The sequence below is a fragment of the Falco rusticolus genome, chromosome Z, assembly GCF_015220075.1.
Source record: "Falco rusticolus isolate bFalRus1 chromosome Z, bFalRus1.pri, whole genome shotgun sequence".
NCBI lineage: Eukaryota > Metazoa > Chordata > Aves > Falconiformes > Falconidae > Falco > Falco rusticolus.
Window position 1 is genome coordinate 24,778,919 of NC_051210.1, and position 19,692 is coordinate 24,798,610.

The 19,692-nt window shown below is 39.5% G+C and overlaps 1 protein-coding gene across 2 annotated transcripts in view; it reads right to left on the reverse strand.

Annotated features, from left to right (window-relative positions):
* The window catches only part of MAN2A1 (mannosidase alpha class 2A member 1), a 121,182-nt gene that overhangs the window by 95,910 nt on the left and 5,580 nt on the right, over positions 1-19,692 (reverse strand). For both annotated transcript variants that reach the window (XM_037372756.1, XM_037372758.1), the window contains exons 2-3: positions 12,147-12,407; positions 1,118-1,262 (exon numbers count right to left, since the gene is read on the reverse strand). In XM_037372756.1, coding sequence (XP_037228653.1) covers positions 1,118-1,262; positions 12,147-12,407 — 406 coding nt within the window. The remainder of the gene's footprint in view (positions 1-1,117; positions 1,263-12,146; positions 12,408-19,692) is intronic.

Below are 19,692 nucleotides of genomic sequence, written 5' to 3' on the forward strand. Positions count from 1 at the left end.
AACCAAGAGATCTAAAGTTCTGTACTATCCTTTAGGATGGTTTCAGATTCATTAAATGACTGTACAGTGTGGCTTCCTTCTAGGGAAGCTTTCAGGAGAAAACTAGAAAGGAAATAAATGTACACAGCTTTAAAGACAGTTCTATCAAAAGGGCAGATTAAAATTTAATGTGATTATTTTCTCTAAGTATTTTTACTATATCCAGACTTCGTAATTTTAGCTGTCATAACTGGACAATAGAGTGCCTCCAAATCCCAGAGTTAGTTTTCTTTGAAAATGCCAGATACATGCAAATAAAATTCACCTGTGTTCAAACCACTGTATCTTACTTTGCTCACATCCACAGTACCTTCAACCAACAAATTAAATTATTAGAGCAAAATACACAGTAGTAAAGTTTAAAATCACTGAAATTGTGGCTTTCCACAATAACAAGCAGCTTCACCAGCTTCTCATGGTCAGTGTACATGTACCAGGAGTATATTATAGCAGTATAATTCACTGCTTTTTGGTCTATTTTACTGCCATTTCAAAATAAAAATGATGCTTCTCCATTTTGTTACACAGTAACCATCCACTTGGGAGAAAGACATTAAATTATGCAAGCATATCTAGGTTTCAGTTTAAATCTAGACTTTGCATTATCCCACTCCAGGATGGGGGCAGTGTGCACAAAACCTTAAACTGCTACAGTCAAAAACCTCAGATTTGCCACTGTCGTGCCTTCCAAAAAACACATCTCTTTAATACAGGCTGAGGGTTAAATATCTATGACAGTCCAAAAAGTCAAAATAAGAACAGGCCATACTTAATGCAGCAATGAATGAACTGACTGGGTTATCAGCAGAATCAATACAGAAAATCCATATTACACTCCAATACTAACACTGGAGTTCTACTGCAGTTTATAAGTAAGTACATGCAAAACTTTTATCATAACAGTTGTCACCTGAAGTCAATGGCACTTGAATTATACATTTGCTTAACTGCCTTCCTAGACTTAAATCTAACATATCAAGTGATACGCTTCGAAACCCCCAAATCTCAACAGAAATGGCAATATATTTCTTAATTCAAAAGCCTATAGATGCGCAAATTAATTCAGTTAAAATACTACCTGGGTCGTTATGCGAGTGAGGCACAACAAAAACTTGAAGCGGTTCACTGTCCCATTCATTTTCATTGTATGTGATATCAAATCCTTGTTTCCACACGCCACCATCTGGATTATCGAAAGGAAGAATATCATAGACATCCAACATCTGAAAAAGAGTAAAAGGAATATAAAACATGAATTCACAGAAACAGTTCTGCTATTAAAAACCAAAGCTGTTTTCATCAAAAATGGATCAGCTTGCTTATTACACAGGGAGAGATGCAGTGTCAAATGAATAGAAAACTGACAATAGGACCAAGTTTCAAGTCACTCTAGGACACCCAAGACACTGCTGGCAGGAATACGAGTACTTGGCAAGCTCTGTTCTGGGGAAACTGAAATTGGTTAGATAAACTGTAGGAATAAGAGCCTTAAATCTTATGACTTAAATTATGACAGTTCGCAATGGCACTGGGGCAGAAGTGTACAGAGAGGATTATGCAGAATAGCGCAACACACTACATAGGGGAATGCAGATGATGAAAAGGACAAACTAAGCATGCAGTAAGAAGTGATGACAACATCAGAGAGACTGAAGAAAAAGTCAAACTCATAAAAGGGAACTGAAAGGAACTATCAACAAAAAACATTCAGAACTGTAGCAGACTGCTGTAACAAAGCTCCTTATGTATTTTCCATTGCCCAGTACACTAATTATACAAAGAAGGAAATATTTCACTTGTCAATACAAATAAGGTTACAGGTAAAAAAAGCAACTCTAGTTACTTTAACAGGTTCTCATGAAGTTCAGATTCCACCAGACAGCTTCAAAAAGAATCTTTTAACATGGGTTTAGACAAGAATTACCATACCCAGATTTTTGATTTATTTTTTTTTTAGTGCTCTGGTCTGCTTTCAGGAAAGGCAGCAAACTTTATGAACATAAACTATCACTGGACAAGCCTTTTGCTGGCACCACAGCTTAGAAAACAAACTAAACTTCAGTTTAGTTCTAACCCCATGTTAGAATGCAATTATACACCTAATAAGCTTTCTTCAACAAACATTTCACTTCCACAAAAAAAGCCTGCTGGAGTAATTGCCTACATGAACACCACAAGAGTTAAAATTTCCAGTGGTAAGCTGTTTTCTGCCCTGCTAAGAAACTTCAGAAAAACAGACATCTGAAACAAACACCTGACTAAAGAAGTTAAGGCCTTGTTTTGTGATGGGTTGACCTTGGCTGGCTACCAAACCTCCACCCAGCTGCTCTCTCACTCTCCATCCTCAATAGGACAGGGAAGAAATAAGATCAGAAGCTCATGGGTCAAGACAAAAGACAGGGAGATCATTTACCAGTTACCATCACAGACAAAACAGACACAGCTTAGGGAACATAATATTAATTTATTGCCAATTAAAACAGAGTTGGACAGTGAGAAAGAAAGACAAAACTAAAACACCTCCTCCCCACCCCTCTTCTAGCCTAGTTCAACTTCACTCCTTCATTCCCTGCTCCTTTTATGTTCTCCTGCCCCAAGTGGTGCAGGTGTATAGATAGGGGTTGCAGTCAGTCTGTAATGGTTCCTCCTCACACTTCTTGCCTGCTCCAGCACTGAGTCCCTTCCACAAGCAACAGACCTTCAAGAGCTGTTCCAGCATAAGACCCTTTCCACAGGCTGCAGTCCTTCAGGGACTCCTCCAGTGTGAAGCCACAGTTACTTCAAAAATATCTACCTGCTCTGGCAGGAGGTCCTCCACAGGCTTCCAGGAAATACTTGCTCCGCCACGGTCTCCCCAACTTGCTCCAGTAGCTAAAGCACTTTCTCCCCTTCTTTCTTCAACGACCTTGGTGTTCACAGGGTTATTTCTCCCTTTTTTTCCCCTTTATACCTCACTGCCCTGTAGTGTTTCCCCCCTTTTTACAAACATATTCTCCCCAAGGTGTCACGACCATTGCTGAAGGAGGGCCCAGCTGTATCCTGTGGTGGGTCTGTTTTGGAGCTGGCTGGAACAGCTGTGTCTGGCACAGGGCACCACTGGCCTCTTCTCACAGACACCACCCCTGGAGCCCCCTGCTGCCAGCACCTGGGCTACCTGCACCCAGTACATTCCACCCTCACCTCTGTGAAATTTATATGTAAGAACAGTCAACAAAATACATATTCATCACACACTCTTCACAAACTTCACTTACATCTACAAAAAAAAAACCAACACATCAAAATCAAAATGACATAACACTGAAAAAGTGGAAATTTCAGACACACAATAAATCTCCACCCCTTCTTCCTTCACCTCATTACAAGAGAAGAATCCCCACAGTTATTTTGCTCTGGCAATGTCCAATCCAAGTTTTGGCCATTACCACTGCCAATTACTGTCCTTATCTCTCATTTCCCAGGCCGGGTGCCAAAAAGGACTGCAGTTGGCTGAACTTGGCTGGGCTAGCATCTGGCAACCAGCCAAGGTCCAACCCACCACAGACCTTTAGCTTAAGATACAAAGAGAAGTAAGTAATGTTAGATGGGAATACAAGCCACTGCAATCCTAGAACCAGCAGAACCTACAGCGTCCATGCTGTAGATGCCTATGGCCTGTACGAGTATCTTGTCACGTCACTGCTCCACTATGATTGCTTCTAGATTTGAAGAATTTTGCTTAATGGAAAATACAGGTGGAATATTTACAGGTATATGCATTCTGTAATGCCAGCTTGAAGGGACAAAATATGTTTTACATTTAAATTAGCTTAATACCGTATTTTCTTGCTTTTTGAACATATGATTTTGAGGAACCATAATTTTTCTGTGAAATGCAACCTTCTGAAGAAAATTAAATGTATACTCTGTAATTTTGCCCGTTAGCAAGTGATTTTAGGACTGCTAAACTCTTTTGATATTTCCACCATGAAAACGTATTTGTTTAAAAGCAACAATTCATGAAATTGTCCACATTCCTGTGAGTTTTTCTCATAGATGGAGCCTGAATTTCACAAGCAACTTCCAGCAGTCTGCAATTTTTACAGTCCATAACATACATAATTTCTTCGTTAACGTCTATTACCTTACAGTTATCTCAAACCATGCTCCCATTATGCAATTCAGGAACTAGATCTTGGAACCTTAATCAACAGTTTGTCTGAAACAACTGGCTCAAGGACCTGACTCACCATCGAGAGAGGTTTGCTGCCTGCCAGGGACCCAGATCTGGGATGATTTAGAAGAACCGACAAAGGTTTTCCAACTTGCTGACTACCACCCCTTATTGTTCTTCCATGTGGGTACCAATGATACTGCTAGGGGCAGCCTAAACTGCATCAAAAGCGACTACAGAGCTCTGGAGGGTAGTAATCAAGGTCATGGAGGCCCAGGTGGTATCCCCTTCAGTCCCACCAGTGAGGGGTAGGGGTGTGAGAGGAGAACACCGATAGTACAGGTCTCAGAGCTGGCGCTGGCAACAGGTTTTGAGGTTCTATGACCATGGGACCCTGTTTGCTGACCAGTGCCTGCTTAGGAGAGACAAGATCTAACTCACGAAGTTGGGCAAAGGCATCTTTGCCAGGAGGATGGCTGACCTGTTATGGAGAGCTTTTAGGTAGGAATAAAGTGGGAGGGAGAGTGTGTTACCAGCAGCCCTGTGAAGGAGTGATGGGCAGGAGTGATGTGACATGAAAGCATAAAATAGTATTTTTTTTTTTTTTTTAAATCAACAAAACAGGACTTAAGCAGGGTCACCCAGCATCTGCATGTAAGCAAGGAAGTGCCTACAAGGCACAATTACCCTTCCTGGGAAATCAACATGCCTGGAAACCTCTCTAAAGTACACTAATGCACACACTATGGGAAATAAACATGATGTGTTAGAAGATCTACGTGCAGCTGCAAGCCTTTGATCTTGTCGGGATCATGCAGACATAGTGGAATGATGCTAACAACTGTAAAGCTGCAATGGAGTGATACAAAATCTTGAGGAAAGACGGGCCAGGAAGACAAGGAGGAAAATCTGGCCTTTACTTGAGAGAGCAGCTGGTGTGCATGGAGCTCAGCCTGCAGATTTGAAGCAGGAAAGGGATAAAACAAAGCTCGGTAGAGATAATCCCAGGGGTAGCACACCAGTGTTTGAGGGATGGTGTGCCAGCACAGTCCTCCTCAGTCTGCCCTCTCAGCAGAGGCAGGGGATGTAGATCCATGCGGCAGCAGATACAAGGGTTATTGATGTGTTAGAAATTACGGAAGCACTTGAGAATGGTCATGTAGGAATTAGGCTTCTCCCCAAAAAAGGTGGTGTGATCAACAGCCTAACTGAAGTGTATCCACACCAATGCATGCAGCATTGGCAACAAACAGGAGAAACTAGAAGCCACTGCACAGCAGAAGATCTGTGACATAGTTACCATCACAGAAACATGGTGGGATGACCTGCATGACTGGAGTGCTGCAAGGGATGGCTATAAAGTCTTCAGAAGGGATAGACAAGGAAGGAGAGGCAGTGGGGTAGCTCTGTATGTCAGGGAGTGTTTTGACTGCCTAGAGCCGAATGATGGAGGCAATAGGGTTTATGGGTAAGAATTCAGGGGAAGGCCAACAAGGCACATATCATGGTAGGAGTCTGTTATAAGACCACTCAACCAGGATGAAGAGGCAGACGAAATATTCTATAAGCAGTTAGGAGAAGTCTCACAATCACTAGCCCTTGTTCTTGTGGGGGACTTCAACTTACTGGATGTCTGCTGGAAATACAACACAGCAGAGAGGAAAGTCTAGAGCGCTCCTGGACTGTGTGGAAGGTCCTGATGTAGCTAGTGAGTCAACTAGGGAAGGTGACCCACTGGACCTGTTGTTTGCAAACAGAGAAGGACTTGTGGGTGACGTGATGGCTGAAGGACAAATTGAGCATAGCAAACACAAAATGAATTTTTGATTCTCACAGAAGTAAGGAGGGGTCTCAGCAGAACTGCTACCTTGGACTTCCAGAGGGGCAGACTCTGGCTTCTTTAGGAGCCTGGGACAGAGTCCCTTGGCAGACAGTACTGAAGGGTCAAGGGGCCCAGGAAGGCTGGACATTGCTCAAGAAGGAAATTTTAAAGGCACAGGAGCAGGCCGTCCCCATGTGCAGAAAGACAAGTCAGCAAGGAAGAAGACTGGCCTGGCTAAACAGATATCTTTGGCTGGAACTCAAAGTAAAAAGGGAGAGTTTATGACCTTTGGAAGAACAGGCAGGCAACTCAGGAGGACTACAAAGATGTCATGCAGTTATGCACGAAGAAAATTAGAAGGGCCAAAGCCCAACTAGAACTTCATCTGGCTACTGCCATAAAAGACAACAAAAATGGTTTCTATAAAAACATTAGCAACAAAAGGAAGGCTAAGGAAAATCTCTATTCTTTATTGGATACTGGGGGAGACAGTGACAAAGGGTGAGCAAAAGGCTGAGGTACTTAATGCTTTCTTTGCCTCAGTCTTTAGCAAGACCAGTTGTTCCCTGGGGACCAAGCCCCTAAGCTGGAAAACAGGGACAAGGAAGAGAATGAAGCCTATATAATCCAAGGGGAAAATGGTCAGCAACCTGCTATACCACTTACACACACACAAGACTAGGAGACTGGATGGGATCAACTCAATAGTACTGAGGGAGCTAGTGGATGCACTTGTCAAGCCACTTCCAACCATTTATGAGCAGTCCTGGCTAACCAGAGAGGTCCCAGTTGCCCAGAGATTAACAAATTGATGCCCATCTACAAGAAGGACAGGAAGGAGGAACTGGGAAACTACAGGCCTGCCAGCCTGACTTCACTGCTGGAGAAAGTTATGCAGCAGATCATCTCAAGTGCTACCATGTGGCATGTAAAGGACAACCATGTGATCAGGACCAGCCAGTATGGGTTTATGAAAGGCAGGTCCTGCTTGACTAACCTGATCTTCCCTTATGACAAGGTGACTCATTTACGGGATGAGGGAAAGGCTATGGATGTTGTCTACCTAGACCTTAGCAAAGCCTTTTGACACTGCACGTCCCACAGCATTCTCCCGGAGAAACTGGCTACTCATTGCTCAGACAGGTGCCTAATATCTTCTTCACCTCAATCTTTACTAGTAAGGCTGGCCTTCATGAATCCCAGGTCCCAGAGACCAGCAGTAAAGTCTGGAGTGACAAAGATGTGCCCTTCATGGAAAAGGGCCAGGGCAGGGAATATTTAAACTAACTGGACATACACAAGTCCATAAGCCCTGGTGCGATGCATCCACAAAGTAGTGAGGAAGATGCCTGCTGTTACTGCAAGGCCACTCTCAAGAACCTTTGAACAATCATGGTGATTGGGAGAACACCCAAGAACTGGAGGAAAGCAATGTTACTCCTATCATCAAAACTGCAAGAAGGAGGACCCAGGGAGCTATTGGCTGGTCAGCCTCACCTTGATCCCTGGGAAGGTGATGGAGCAGCTAATCCTGGAAACCATTTCCAGGCACACAAAAGACACGAAAGTCAACAGCAGTAGTAGCATGGATTCACCAAGAAGAAGTCATGCTTCAGCAACTTGAGAAACTTCTACAATGAAATGACTGGTCTGGCAGATGAGGGGAACGCAGTGGCTATTGTCTACCTCAGCTTCTGTGAGGCTTTCAGCACTGTCTCCTGTAACATCCTCATAGAGAAGCTGCTAATGTGTGGGCTGGATGAGCAGACAGTGAGACAGAACAAAAAGCAGCTGAACAGCCAGACCCAGAGGGTGGTGATCAGTGGCATGAAATCTAGTTGGAGGTCAGTAACCAGTGGTTTACTCAGGGGTCACTACTGGGTTTGATCCTGTTTAACATGTTCATTAATGATCTGGATGGCAGGGCAGAGTGCACCCTCAGCAAATTTGTAATGACAACTGGGAGGAGGGGCTGATACACCAGAGGGTTTGTGCTGCCCTCCAGAGGGATCTTGACAGGCTGAAGAAATGGGCTGACAGGAACATCAACCTGTTTGACTAGTGAATTGCAAAGTCCTGCACCTGGGGAGGAACAACCCCAAGCACACACACATGCTGCAGATAGCCCGGCTGAAGAGCAGCTTTGCAGAATGTGACATATGAATCCTGTGGATGCCAAATTGAATGCAAGACAGCAATGTGCCCTTGCAGCAAAGAAGGCCAATAACATTCTGGGCTGCATGAAAGAGGAGTGCAGCCAGCAGGTCACGGCAAACCTTCCCTCTGCTCAGCACTGGTGAGGTCACACCTGGAGTATTTTGTACAGTTCCAAGCTCCCCAATGCACTGGGGAGTCCAGCAAAGGGACACTAAGGTGAGGGGACTGAAGCAGCTCTCGTATGAGGAAAGGCTGAGACAGATTGAATTGTTTAGCCTAGAGAACTTGCTTGGGGAGACCTTACCAATGTGTACAAATACCTGAACAAAGACTGCAGAGTAGGAGGAACCAGGCTCATTTCCAGTGACAAGGCAAGAAGCACAAACTAAACCACAGGACATTCCTCTTGAACATAGGAAACACTTTTTCCCTATGAGGATGACTAAGCACAGACACAGGTTGTCCACAGAATTTGTACAACCTCCATCCTTGGAGATATTCAAAAGCCATCTGGACATGGTCCTGGGCAGCTGGCTGTAGGTAACCCTCCTTGAGCAGTGGATTGGACCAGATGACCTCCAGAGGTTGCTCCCAACCTCAACCATTCCATCATTCATTGATTTGAATGTTAATCAGAAACAGTTTAAAAAAGCCATGAAAAAAATTAGGACTTAAAAACTTCCACTGGAATAAATCAGGCTGAAATCACTGCACTTAGGCCAAGACATCCAGAAGACAGATGTTAAGTAATATTTATCTTTCATAGAACAACATCCTTAGTAAGAGTTGTGCAAATGATTAATTACAAGTTACATTATCACTTGACCAGGTTACACTCAAGTGAAGACTAAGTTCCAAGTACCTAGTCGGTATGAAGCACAAAAGGTAGAAGTATTTCCTGGATGTACTTTGATTTTATTTCTAAGTATAAAACACTGATAGAGTAAGCAAGGACTTCATAACAAAAAGTAGACAAAAATTCGAAAAGGATGCTGCCTGTCTTTATTATGGCTGCTTCAGAAGACAGTCACGTTGTTACAAGTTTTTTTAATTAAAACATTCAAAAACTTACCAGTTGTCTTTTTTTCTTTATGGGCTTATTCCTTCTCTGTACTGAGGGACTCTTAACTGCTGAACTAATGCAAGTATTGGGCAAACATCCCATTTACCTCCATGAACACTAAACTAGTGCAAAAAAAAAAAAAAAATAAAAGCATAGTCTGTGCCTTTTCAGGCCACCTTTCTAAAAACTGATTCATGCCTCATTTTTAGAAGGAGCAACACTACCAAGCTCAATGTTAGATGCTTCAGTAGTTGAAAGGGACAAGAGCCCAGACATCTCTTTGTATTAGTTAAATAACCTTCCAGCTCAGCATGACGACTCTTGAGAATTCTGTCTTCATTGAGCACAAATTCCATATACTTCTTGAACTACTAACCTAAAAAAAGGTGTCAGGTCATAACTGTACTTAATCTGGAGTTCTTAATTTTGTTGGGTTTATTACCTAGTCCCATTTTTATCTTTTAAATAAAGTACACATTAGTCTTCTATTTAATTTGAGTTATATCAATTCTCAATTTAGTGTTATTTTCAGCGGCCGGCTCTGTTACAATTTCCTACCTACTTACAAACACAACAAGTAACAAAGTATGTAATTTCTTGATTTACAGTTCCTCCATTAAAAAGATCCTTTAGCTATCTGTCCAAGAATCTTTAGGCCCTCATGTTATTATTAACTTGTTTTTTCCAATTTATGCAAAGAACATCATCTCTTCAAGTACCAAGTCCCGGTAATATTTCTCACTGAAATGTCACAAAGATTTTTAATCCATATCTGAATGCATTCTCACAATAGTTCCTCCATTATGGGAGACTATAATGGTCTCCCATAATTTTTTCAGGGAAGCCTCTTCTGCCTCCACTCTCTAAAGTGATATTTATTCAGACATTATGTCTCACCTATATTAGCCCTTACTTCTTTCTAGTCTCTCATTTCATTCTCATACATCCACTTAAAAGACCAACATGGAAAAAGTAAGGTCCAAATCTGTATGAACCACAGGGAATTAACACTTACAAGCTGTTTTAGAATTTAAAGTATAATTTCTTTAAAAAGCAATGATCTTAATAATCTACTCTGAATTTCTCAGTCTTTATAAAAAAATCTACAAGAAACTAAGTTAAGTGAGCTTGCAGAATACATCAGACTTGGCAAAGTATTACTTAGTTAAAACTGTATTCAAATACAGTAATTTAGATCAGCTCTTTAACATGTTGTTACAGGAATTCTGCTGAAGTCAAGGTCTTAGATTCCATAACTGAAATGCAGGTTAGACTCACAGGATGAGAAAGAGTTAACACCGAAGCAGTATTAAAATGACTTAATGACAATGGTGGATAACCTGCTGAGTACAAGGTACTAATGCAATGAGGCAAAGAGTATTAGAGCCCTCCCTCCCTGTGCAAAGCAAGGAAAGAAAAGAGTCAAGAACAGTATTAAGCATATTCCCTGCTGTATTTGTTTCTTAAGCACATGCATATAACCTTAAATGTAAGGAAAATTATCAAAAAGCAGTTTAGCTACTACAGCCTACCATTAGGTACATAGGTAACACTAGCTGATTGTAGGTACATGTTCTGACATTCTGCAAACGTGAAGCAAAACATGAGAACAGTTTAAGCAAACGTGTTTTACTTTCCACAGGTTAACATGTCCAAGACATTAAGCCAACATATTTCACCTCTAAATTCACAATTCACATTTACTATAATTTATTTCTAATGCACCTAAAAAAGAAGCACTTCATTTAATACAGTAACAGACTGTATGACAAATAACCTGTTAACAATTCAGTAACTTCAAAACATACAATCACAGGTCCACATGCTTTACTTTCCTGCACAGAAGCCTTAAGGTATATTAGAAACATGAAAAGTCAATACTGCCTTTAAAAAAAGAAAAAAGCAACTATTTTCTCTGCAGAAGACATATTAAGGTGTGCCTGTCCCTGATGAGCTTAAAGGTGTTATGAATGATACATCATAGGTTACAATTGTTCTAATATGTGACTTACTCACCTTAAGTCCACTGTCTTTCTCCTGCAATAGAAATACTTTCACTTCTAGAATGAGAAAGATGGACTTCAAAATCTAATCTTTGCTTTAGAGTACTATGAATATTTATAGTACTCCCACAAGACTCCCAAAAACAGCACAGATCACAAACTTCACACAGTATTCTCAGCGCTCCTGAAACACTCCATTAAAACTGAATATATAAGAGTCCATGAACTCACAAGCATCACCAGAAAGCAAAATAATTCAACCTGAAGTGTCTGACTTTAAAAACTTCAGCCTCCCCAGTTCATGCCAACCAGTCAACATCACGTACATTCCTCCTTTTTGATCAAAGTACCTATACAAACTGGAGACACACAAGAATGCTGAGATACAGAAATGGCTTTCAAAACGGAACACAGTACCCGAGATATTTTGAAAATATTAGTTCTTGAACATTCTCTGTCTTGCCATCAAAACCCATTTACACATATATCCCTAAAATGTAAAACCTATTTAAAACAAGACTATCCACCATTTCCAGTTTATTTGTCACCAATTTTAGAACAATCTGGGGAAACTGGAAGGGGAAATTCTTTCCAAAGAACTGGTGATATATGGCACAATAACCTAAGTATAATCAGTAGTTCTTGTTTGGGGCTGTTCTGAGAAGTTTTTAAGATTTCTGAAATATTGGCTCTTCATAACCACTATCAGATTTCTAGACATTTTTCAAAAAAGGTAAAAAGGAACAGTTTCATAACATCTGTTAAACACAACAGTCACTTGAACAATTCCATTATGTCTTAGACTAGGAGCTCAGCACCAATCTTTCACCAGTGATTAGATGTTTTCAGAATTAAAAGGTAATGACAGCTAGGACTCCAGCAGAAAGACAGAAAAGACATACTGCTTACCTGTACTCCTGAACCATGACTTCCACTTTTTGAAGCAAACAAACAATCCTCAGAATCAACTGCAAGCAAAACGGAAGCAGAAGGAAAGAGCTCTGAGACAGATCCTTGACTGAAGTTTATAGCATCTGGATTTTTTTGACCATCCTTTACTGATTCACTCAGATTGATCACAGAATCTCGTATGTTTGAAATAATCTCATTATTTTCTGCCAACAGGCGTTCTAAATGATCTATTTTTTCTTGCAATATTGAAAGTTGGCCCTGCAAAAGAAAAAAAAGGTAAAGTTTAATTATTTCTCAGATGAATTCTTCACAGAGTTTTAAAATTATCAATTTCACAATAGTATATGACCACACACACACAAAAAAAAATAAATCAAATAAATCTTTATTCTATATTTTATGTAAAGACACACCAGCAAGAAATTGAACCAACATATGAAGTCTTCTCCTTTCAGAATAAGGGAAAAGAGCTAGTTACACTTTCCACCACAAACTTGAATTTGCAGCACAAAATTTAATCAGTGATACAAAGACATTCTTAAAAGGTCACGCTGTTTTGTTATGCTGACTTCAACTCTTCATGTCTTTCATACATTTGCAAAAACGTTATCTCTTCATTTACCATTACATCATAACAAAGAGAAAGCCATTTTTTACAAGGCAGTCACATCACGATGAGATTACCAGGATGTATATATTTTAGGTTTTTCCTGTACAGGTAAAAGAGCGTTTCAATAAATATGAAGTTTCTTATTATCAGTGGAGTTTAGACAGAAATGAACAAAAGCACTTAATGGGGGTAACAGATCCCTTAACAGCCTGATCATCATAATAATCTGTATAATTGGCCCACTACAAATACCAAGATAATCCTGTAAAAAACAGCACAATCTGACAGCACTTTCAGTCAGAAGGTCATATTCAGTTGCCAAACAACAGGATTTTGTGGATGATTCTAGTGTGCACTGCGAGAGGAAGGATATAGAATAACATCAACGTGAACTGAAAGAAGTCAAGGCATCTCACAAAGCAGTCAGGAAGCAGACAGAGATACCACAAAGCCATTTAGTAGCATTTAATCACTGCATTGTTGGAATACAGGAGGAAGCAAAGTACCTGGAAACGCTACTGCCATCTCATGTACTAGCCACTCCTTTTAAATGAGAGGTATGCTTTTTTTCCAGACATGAGTGTGTTAGCCGTTACAGAATCACAGAAGGCCAAATTATTTAACAGGGGTCTAGGGATATTTAATCTTAACAGTAATTTCTTTCTTTCCTCAGACTGACTTCAACCAAATAATAATAAGAAAAGGTAGAGAACAAAAAAACAGTCACTTCCTATTATTAAAGTTGTGGCCAGACTCCAAAACATGCAATATACAAATAAGTTTTTTTTCAGAGAAGCTGTCATTACAACAAAACCCACTGCAGATTCAGCCATTTACATTTTACCTATGACATTCAACACAAATAACATTGACTCAGTAAACAGCTACTCTGTGACCTATGATTTAAGTGATGAATTAAAACTTCTTCCTAGCACCAATGCCTTATTTTCTAAATAATACAGAATAGTATTAGCAACAACATCTGTACATGACACCTTTTTCCCCATTGACAACAGTTCACCTGAAGTCTTCACATTTCCCTTTTAAAGGACAAACTGCTTTCCTCAAATGCCAAGTTAATACCAATTTCTCTAGTTAGGCAGAAGTTTGCAAAGAATTAAGCCTCCTTTCTAAATTGTGGTGTGCACTTTCCTTTAAATTCTGTTCACTTTGAGAAGCCTGCAGGATAAAAAAAATGACACCCCTTACCAAGAGATACTGATCAGCCTTTTGGGTTCTACTAAATCCTCATTCCTGTAATTTTATCGTTACAGAAGTTTTCTGTAATTCTGCGGAAGATACATTTTAGTATTTTTCAACCTGTTGGTAAATTCATCCCCTCATTTTCTGAGCTGTGTAAAGTAGTGACCCCTGCTTTTTTTTCTTAAATTGATACATCCTGAAAACAACAACAGGTTTTAAAATGCCACACAAGCAAACAGTTATTGCTTCCCAAAAGGCAAAAATGTATTTTAACAGATCCAGGTTAAGCTAACATACATGTAGGTCCAACATCCTAGAACCTCAACAATTAAAAAAAAATAAAAATCTAGAAACTTAAAAAACAGATGAACTTTAAACAACAGGAAATTGGGATACTGGAAAGAAAAAAAAACAAACTGTAGTCCCATGCCCCCTGGTGGCACAAAAGAAACAACTAGACTGAAATCTTTCAAATACTACATTAAAGATAGCTGTGTATACATTTCTGTTTAAAATTAGTATTCTCCCTTTCAACATCTGTAACGTTTTAAAAGAAAGAATGCTTCACCTACTCAGAAAATTAACAGCCTATTAGGCCACTCACTCTAAAAATAATGTAAAGTCCCTGAAATTACTGGGGCTTTACAGACTGCACAACATAGGCTCTGATCTTTAGATTCCTAAGAAGCTCGAGTATAGCTGCCATCTATACACATTTTTACCAGTTTCACTGCATGTGGCAATAGTTCATAAACGTTACCAAGTACATAAGCAGTTAAAATACTGTTGATATCTATCCCACCTCTATATACACTCCCTCTACAACCGTAACATCAGACAACTGTTCAAAATTTATATTCTTATTCACCTATGTTCTAGAAATATTTTACCTCTTCCTCCAAGAAAAGTGTTCTATATTGCTTAGCAATAGCCTGGTCATAGATTACACCACCCATCTGCCTTATGTCATCTAACCAATTACAGTCTCTCCAGTACTGGCTAGTAACAGACATAGGGAAAAAAAAAAAAAAGAAAAAAGAAAAAAACACCAAGCAGCAACATTAAAAAAACCACCAAGTATGTGTTTAGGCTGGTTCTTCAATTGGTATATACTGCCAGTCTCTAGCAGTTAGATATAAACTTCCAATTTGGAAGTCATGTTATATTTCATATTTCTAAGATGCACCTTTCATTTAAATTATACTTTAAACCTTCAAATATCTACAATAACAAGTTCTGCCATTTTACTGTTCATTATGTGACAAAACACTTTTCTTTGTAAACCAATTTACCTACTTCCTGTGTCATAAGAAATATTTTGTTCCCTGATCATCTTCAAATGATGATTTCGTATGTTGCAATACACTTCCAGCAACTATTTATTTTTAAGCTGGAGGGTTTGAGCCTAGGACTCTGAGGAGCAGCGATTTTTACAGTCTGTTAAAGTATGTTACTTTAACTTTGAAGGTAGATACTCTGTAATTTGGAGAAATAAATCTTTAGAGAGACCTCCCATTGTGGAATTTAACAGGAATTAATAAAGACAAACCTGCTTTCTTTTCCGAAGACTATGAGATGCATCATGCCTGTCTTTAAAGCATTTAAACATGCCATGTACTAACTCAACTTGAATGCAAAACATGAAATAAAAAGCTACAGTTAGGAACATGCAACTATGACTCCATGCAGTACTCAAATTAACACTGACAGGCAACCAAATATTCTGAGATTTTAAAGATATTTTCAGTTTCTGTTGTGAGATTCATCAGCCATGAGACTTAACTTTAAGAAACAAGTGTCACAACTAGAAATGTACTTCAGTTTTCAGTCAGTATGAAAGTAGGTGTTAGGAACCCATTATAAGTAGAACATTTCACATGGATCCCAATTATGCAAAAGCTAGATCTATTTTCATTGCATATTCACCTTTTCTCCTTACTCATTTTAAGTAGACAATGCTGGGAACACAGTATTCAATAATAAAAATATTTTAAAATATGAGCTAAATAAGGAGAATATTGCAACTCTTCAAGACAGTTAACATACAAAAATAAACTGAGTTTCAACATTTTTAGAAGACTACCAACTTAACACAGCCCAACTTCAAACAAAAATGCCAAACAGTACAAAACAGCAAAGTTATGCTAATACTGTTTCATCTTATTGATTGCTAGTAACAGATGTTGACTAGTAAAACAGATTTGTAGCTTGTTACAGGCAGCATTAAATAGGTCTAATTAAAACACACAGGTCCTCCTCATTACTAGAAACTACTCAAAACAGTATTTTGTGTTAAAATAGGTTTGAAAATTGTCCACAGATTTGGGAGTGAGGAGGGCTTTTGTTTTTTTTTTCTTCAGTCTGAGCAGAGATACACCAATTTTACCTTAACCAATGATGTCTGAAATTTTGTAATCTAAATAGCTTTGTAGATACTGGATAGTGCAATTTGGCTAGCTGCACAATTCATAAATGTCAGCAGACCTCCCCCTGGCTTTAGACCATCAAGTCTCATCAGCAATCCTGACCAAAGACTTTGAGCCCTGCCTAACTGCACAGCAAACTGTAGGTACGCCATCTGGATAAGTATGTCTTAGTCCAAGTGAATATCATTAAAGGATGCTTTGTCAATCTACCTACTTGTTTTAATGCAGGAAAATGCAATGTAAAGTTACATGACTCACCTGGTCTATACAACCAGTGAATAAGTTTATAACAACTTTGGTATAAACATCTTTCATTTCTCTTTGCTTTTATGTATTGATAAGTGTGTGCAAATCAAGATTTTAATAAAAAGCAAGAAAGGTAACCCTGCTACCCTGCTGTTACTGTACAGCAAATCAACTATTTCTACAAGAAGTGCAAAGTATCAACAAATCCAACAGTATCAAAAGTAGCTACAGCTGCACCAGTAGAAGAATGTCATGAGCAGTGCATGTGGTCACCATCCCCATAGTTATATAGGGTTGAACTTCACCAACAAAACCTGAGGCCAGCACAGATCAGCACACCATCTTCCCATATGGAACAAAAATTGTCCATACCTGCTAGCTGCACTGAGCAACCTGCCTACTACCAGCACATGAACCAGCTACATAAAAAGTTCCTTATGCTTCAGTCAGCCTGGACCCTTGAGCAGTTTTCATGCCCCAGATACTCCAAAACAGTTTGCTTTCCCACTGCCCTCTGCTTGTCCTTCTCTGCTTGTCCTTCTCTGCTTCTGACGCTGATGTGATCTGTAGCAAGGACTCTCTCCAGAAAGGAGCATACTGCCACTCGGCACATGGAGGGAAGTCCAGTAACACAATGAAAGATCAAGCTGCTTTATTCAGTGGAAGTGGAGAATGGGCAGCTTCTCCCATCTAAGCAGTGTACATTGCAGAAAAAATAACAGTTGCGACCTTCATTTCCTCAGCAAACGCTCATGCTTTTCTAAACACAGTTGCTTTCAACAGGCCACTAAAGATCATTTCTTCAGGAAAAGGACAGCTAGCTCAAATAATTGAAGTGGAAGCATGACAGGCCCACAGACGAGGAAGTCTCATGGAAGCAGGCATGCAGAGAAATCCACATAAGAGACTTCTGAGGCTAGGTCAGCTGGAACTTGATTATTTGTATCCAGACTCAGCCAGCAGCCACCAAGTGCTTGGTTCAAAACCAGCCAAAGCCCATTCTCCTTCTCACCCACATGAAAAAACAGAAGACCACAAAGCAGCTGGCAGTGTCCTGCATAAGAGTCTCTGGTACACCGATGAGCTGCGGTGAAGAAAGCAGAGTACCACAACGAACAGAGGGATCCCCACCTCTCCACAGGATGTGGAATTCAAGCCAAGATTGCTGCCTATACAGATTTACTACAGTAAGCTAAAGCTTTGAGGAAACTGGACTCAAATCTTGTTTTCAGGCTGCACTGAATAGCAGGCATCTTAATTTTCTGCACCAGTCTTGTTGCAACTATTTCCAGGTACAACTTCACAAATCACTTACCAACTTCACTAAAATCTTCATATAACCCTCTGATTGGATGCCAGCATACTAAGATGGTAAGACCAGAAAGCATTCTCTGTACACTGTTAAGATTATTGTAAAGGTGAACAGAACATATTAAATGTAGAATTAAATGGTCACCTCCTGTACTGAAAAAGCAAGCAGGTAAAAGTTAGAAATGCAACTTCATGTAGCATCTAATATCCAAACACACTGTTTCAGCATGTACTCACATTTCAAGGCAGGACACAGAACAAACCACCAAGCATACAACGTATTGGTCAAAAGGACAAGTTAAGGTTTCAAGTCTTTATTAATCTGGGCAGAAGGCTTATGGGCATTTGTGATGATGAAAAGTATATAAGTAACCTTGTTGATTTCCTAATTTTGAAGTACCATTCAAAACGGGCTCATTTTACTGACACACTGGAATTCTTCTGAATTAACTGAGCTACCAAACAAAAGTCTGTTTTCTAAAAAATAAGAAAGTTCTATTCCAAAGATGCAGCAGCCTGACAAATAGATTCTAAAAATCTGATGGATTTCCACATTCTGTTTTACTAGAGGCAGCAGTAACAGGAGTGTTTAATGTACTATTATCCTAGACTTAAGTTTCATGTAATTTAAGAAGAAAAATATAAGACATGCTGTTAGGAACCAATCTGACACCATCATCAGCGATCTGAAGGCAAGGAGAAAGGAAAGGGAGATTGAGACAAATCTAGAAGTATTCCCTGTTTAAAGTCAATCAATCTGAAAAATGGTCACTACTAGTTTGGTTGGTATGTTTCAGGTTCATTTCATTTTTGATTCCCCTCCCTGCCCTATACTGAATCTTTACTTAAATGGCTAGCAGTGCAAAACTGAGGCACTGCTTACATGGTATTAAGAGTATGAGCATTTCAATAATACTTATTTTTATTTGAACAAATCAAAAGTCAAAATAACAAAACTCTGTCTCAGACAAAAAAAAGGTCACCTAAGAGAAAACTAGGAAACTTACTTTGTTTAGTTCATAGAGTTTAAGCTAGGCATTGACTCTAGGTAGCAGAAGGAATTACTCGTTTATAGGTGGCGTTACTACGTTTCTGAAAAACACATTTCACTCAACATTTTTCACCATATTTAAAGACTGTAATTGAAGGAGGCTATCAGCTTCTACTTGACTGCTGCTTAGCCAAAACTTTATTGCTTGCACATCTTGTGTAAAGACAAATAACACTCTGAAAATCAGCAAGTACAAAGAATTGTTACTGACCTGTAATTATGTTCACAAACAGCCCCTCCTTCTTTACAAGGTACTAGAAGCTTAGCAGAAGAATTCCTAAGTTTTCATTATCTTAAGCTCATAATTATTTCCACAACACTCAAGGGCTTTTAGAGTGAACTTAGTAAGCGTTGTTAATAGGGGTTTGTTTGTTTAAATAAGTCAATGTTTCAAATCCAGGAAAATGATGTTTCCTTCTGTGGATTTCTTCACTCAACAGTCATTCTTCTCTGATGTCATTGCCTACACTCTCGAATTACCAAATTCTGATTTAGTCAAACAAGAATGTCCACTAAATTTAGGTCAAGCTGACCCACACTCCCAAGTACCCACCATCTCAAGTCCTCAAAACTGATGAATGAAAGGACTGCTAATCAAGGGAGTCAATCTTGGGAAACAAAGAACAGATAATGATAAGAACACCACTAAGTAAATTATGCAGAAAGAAGTCTCCAAGTTAGAAAGTTCTGGCCACT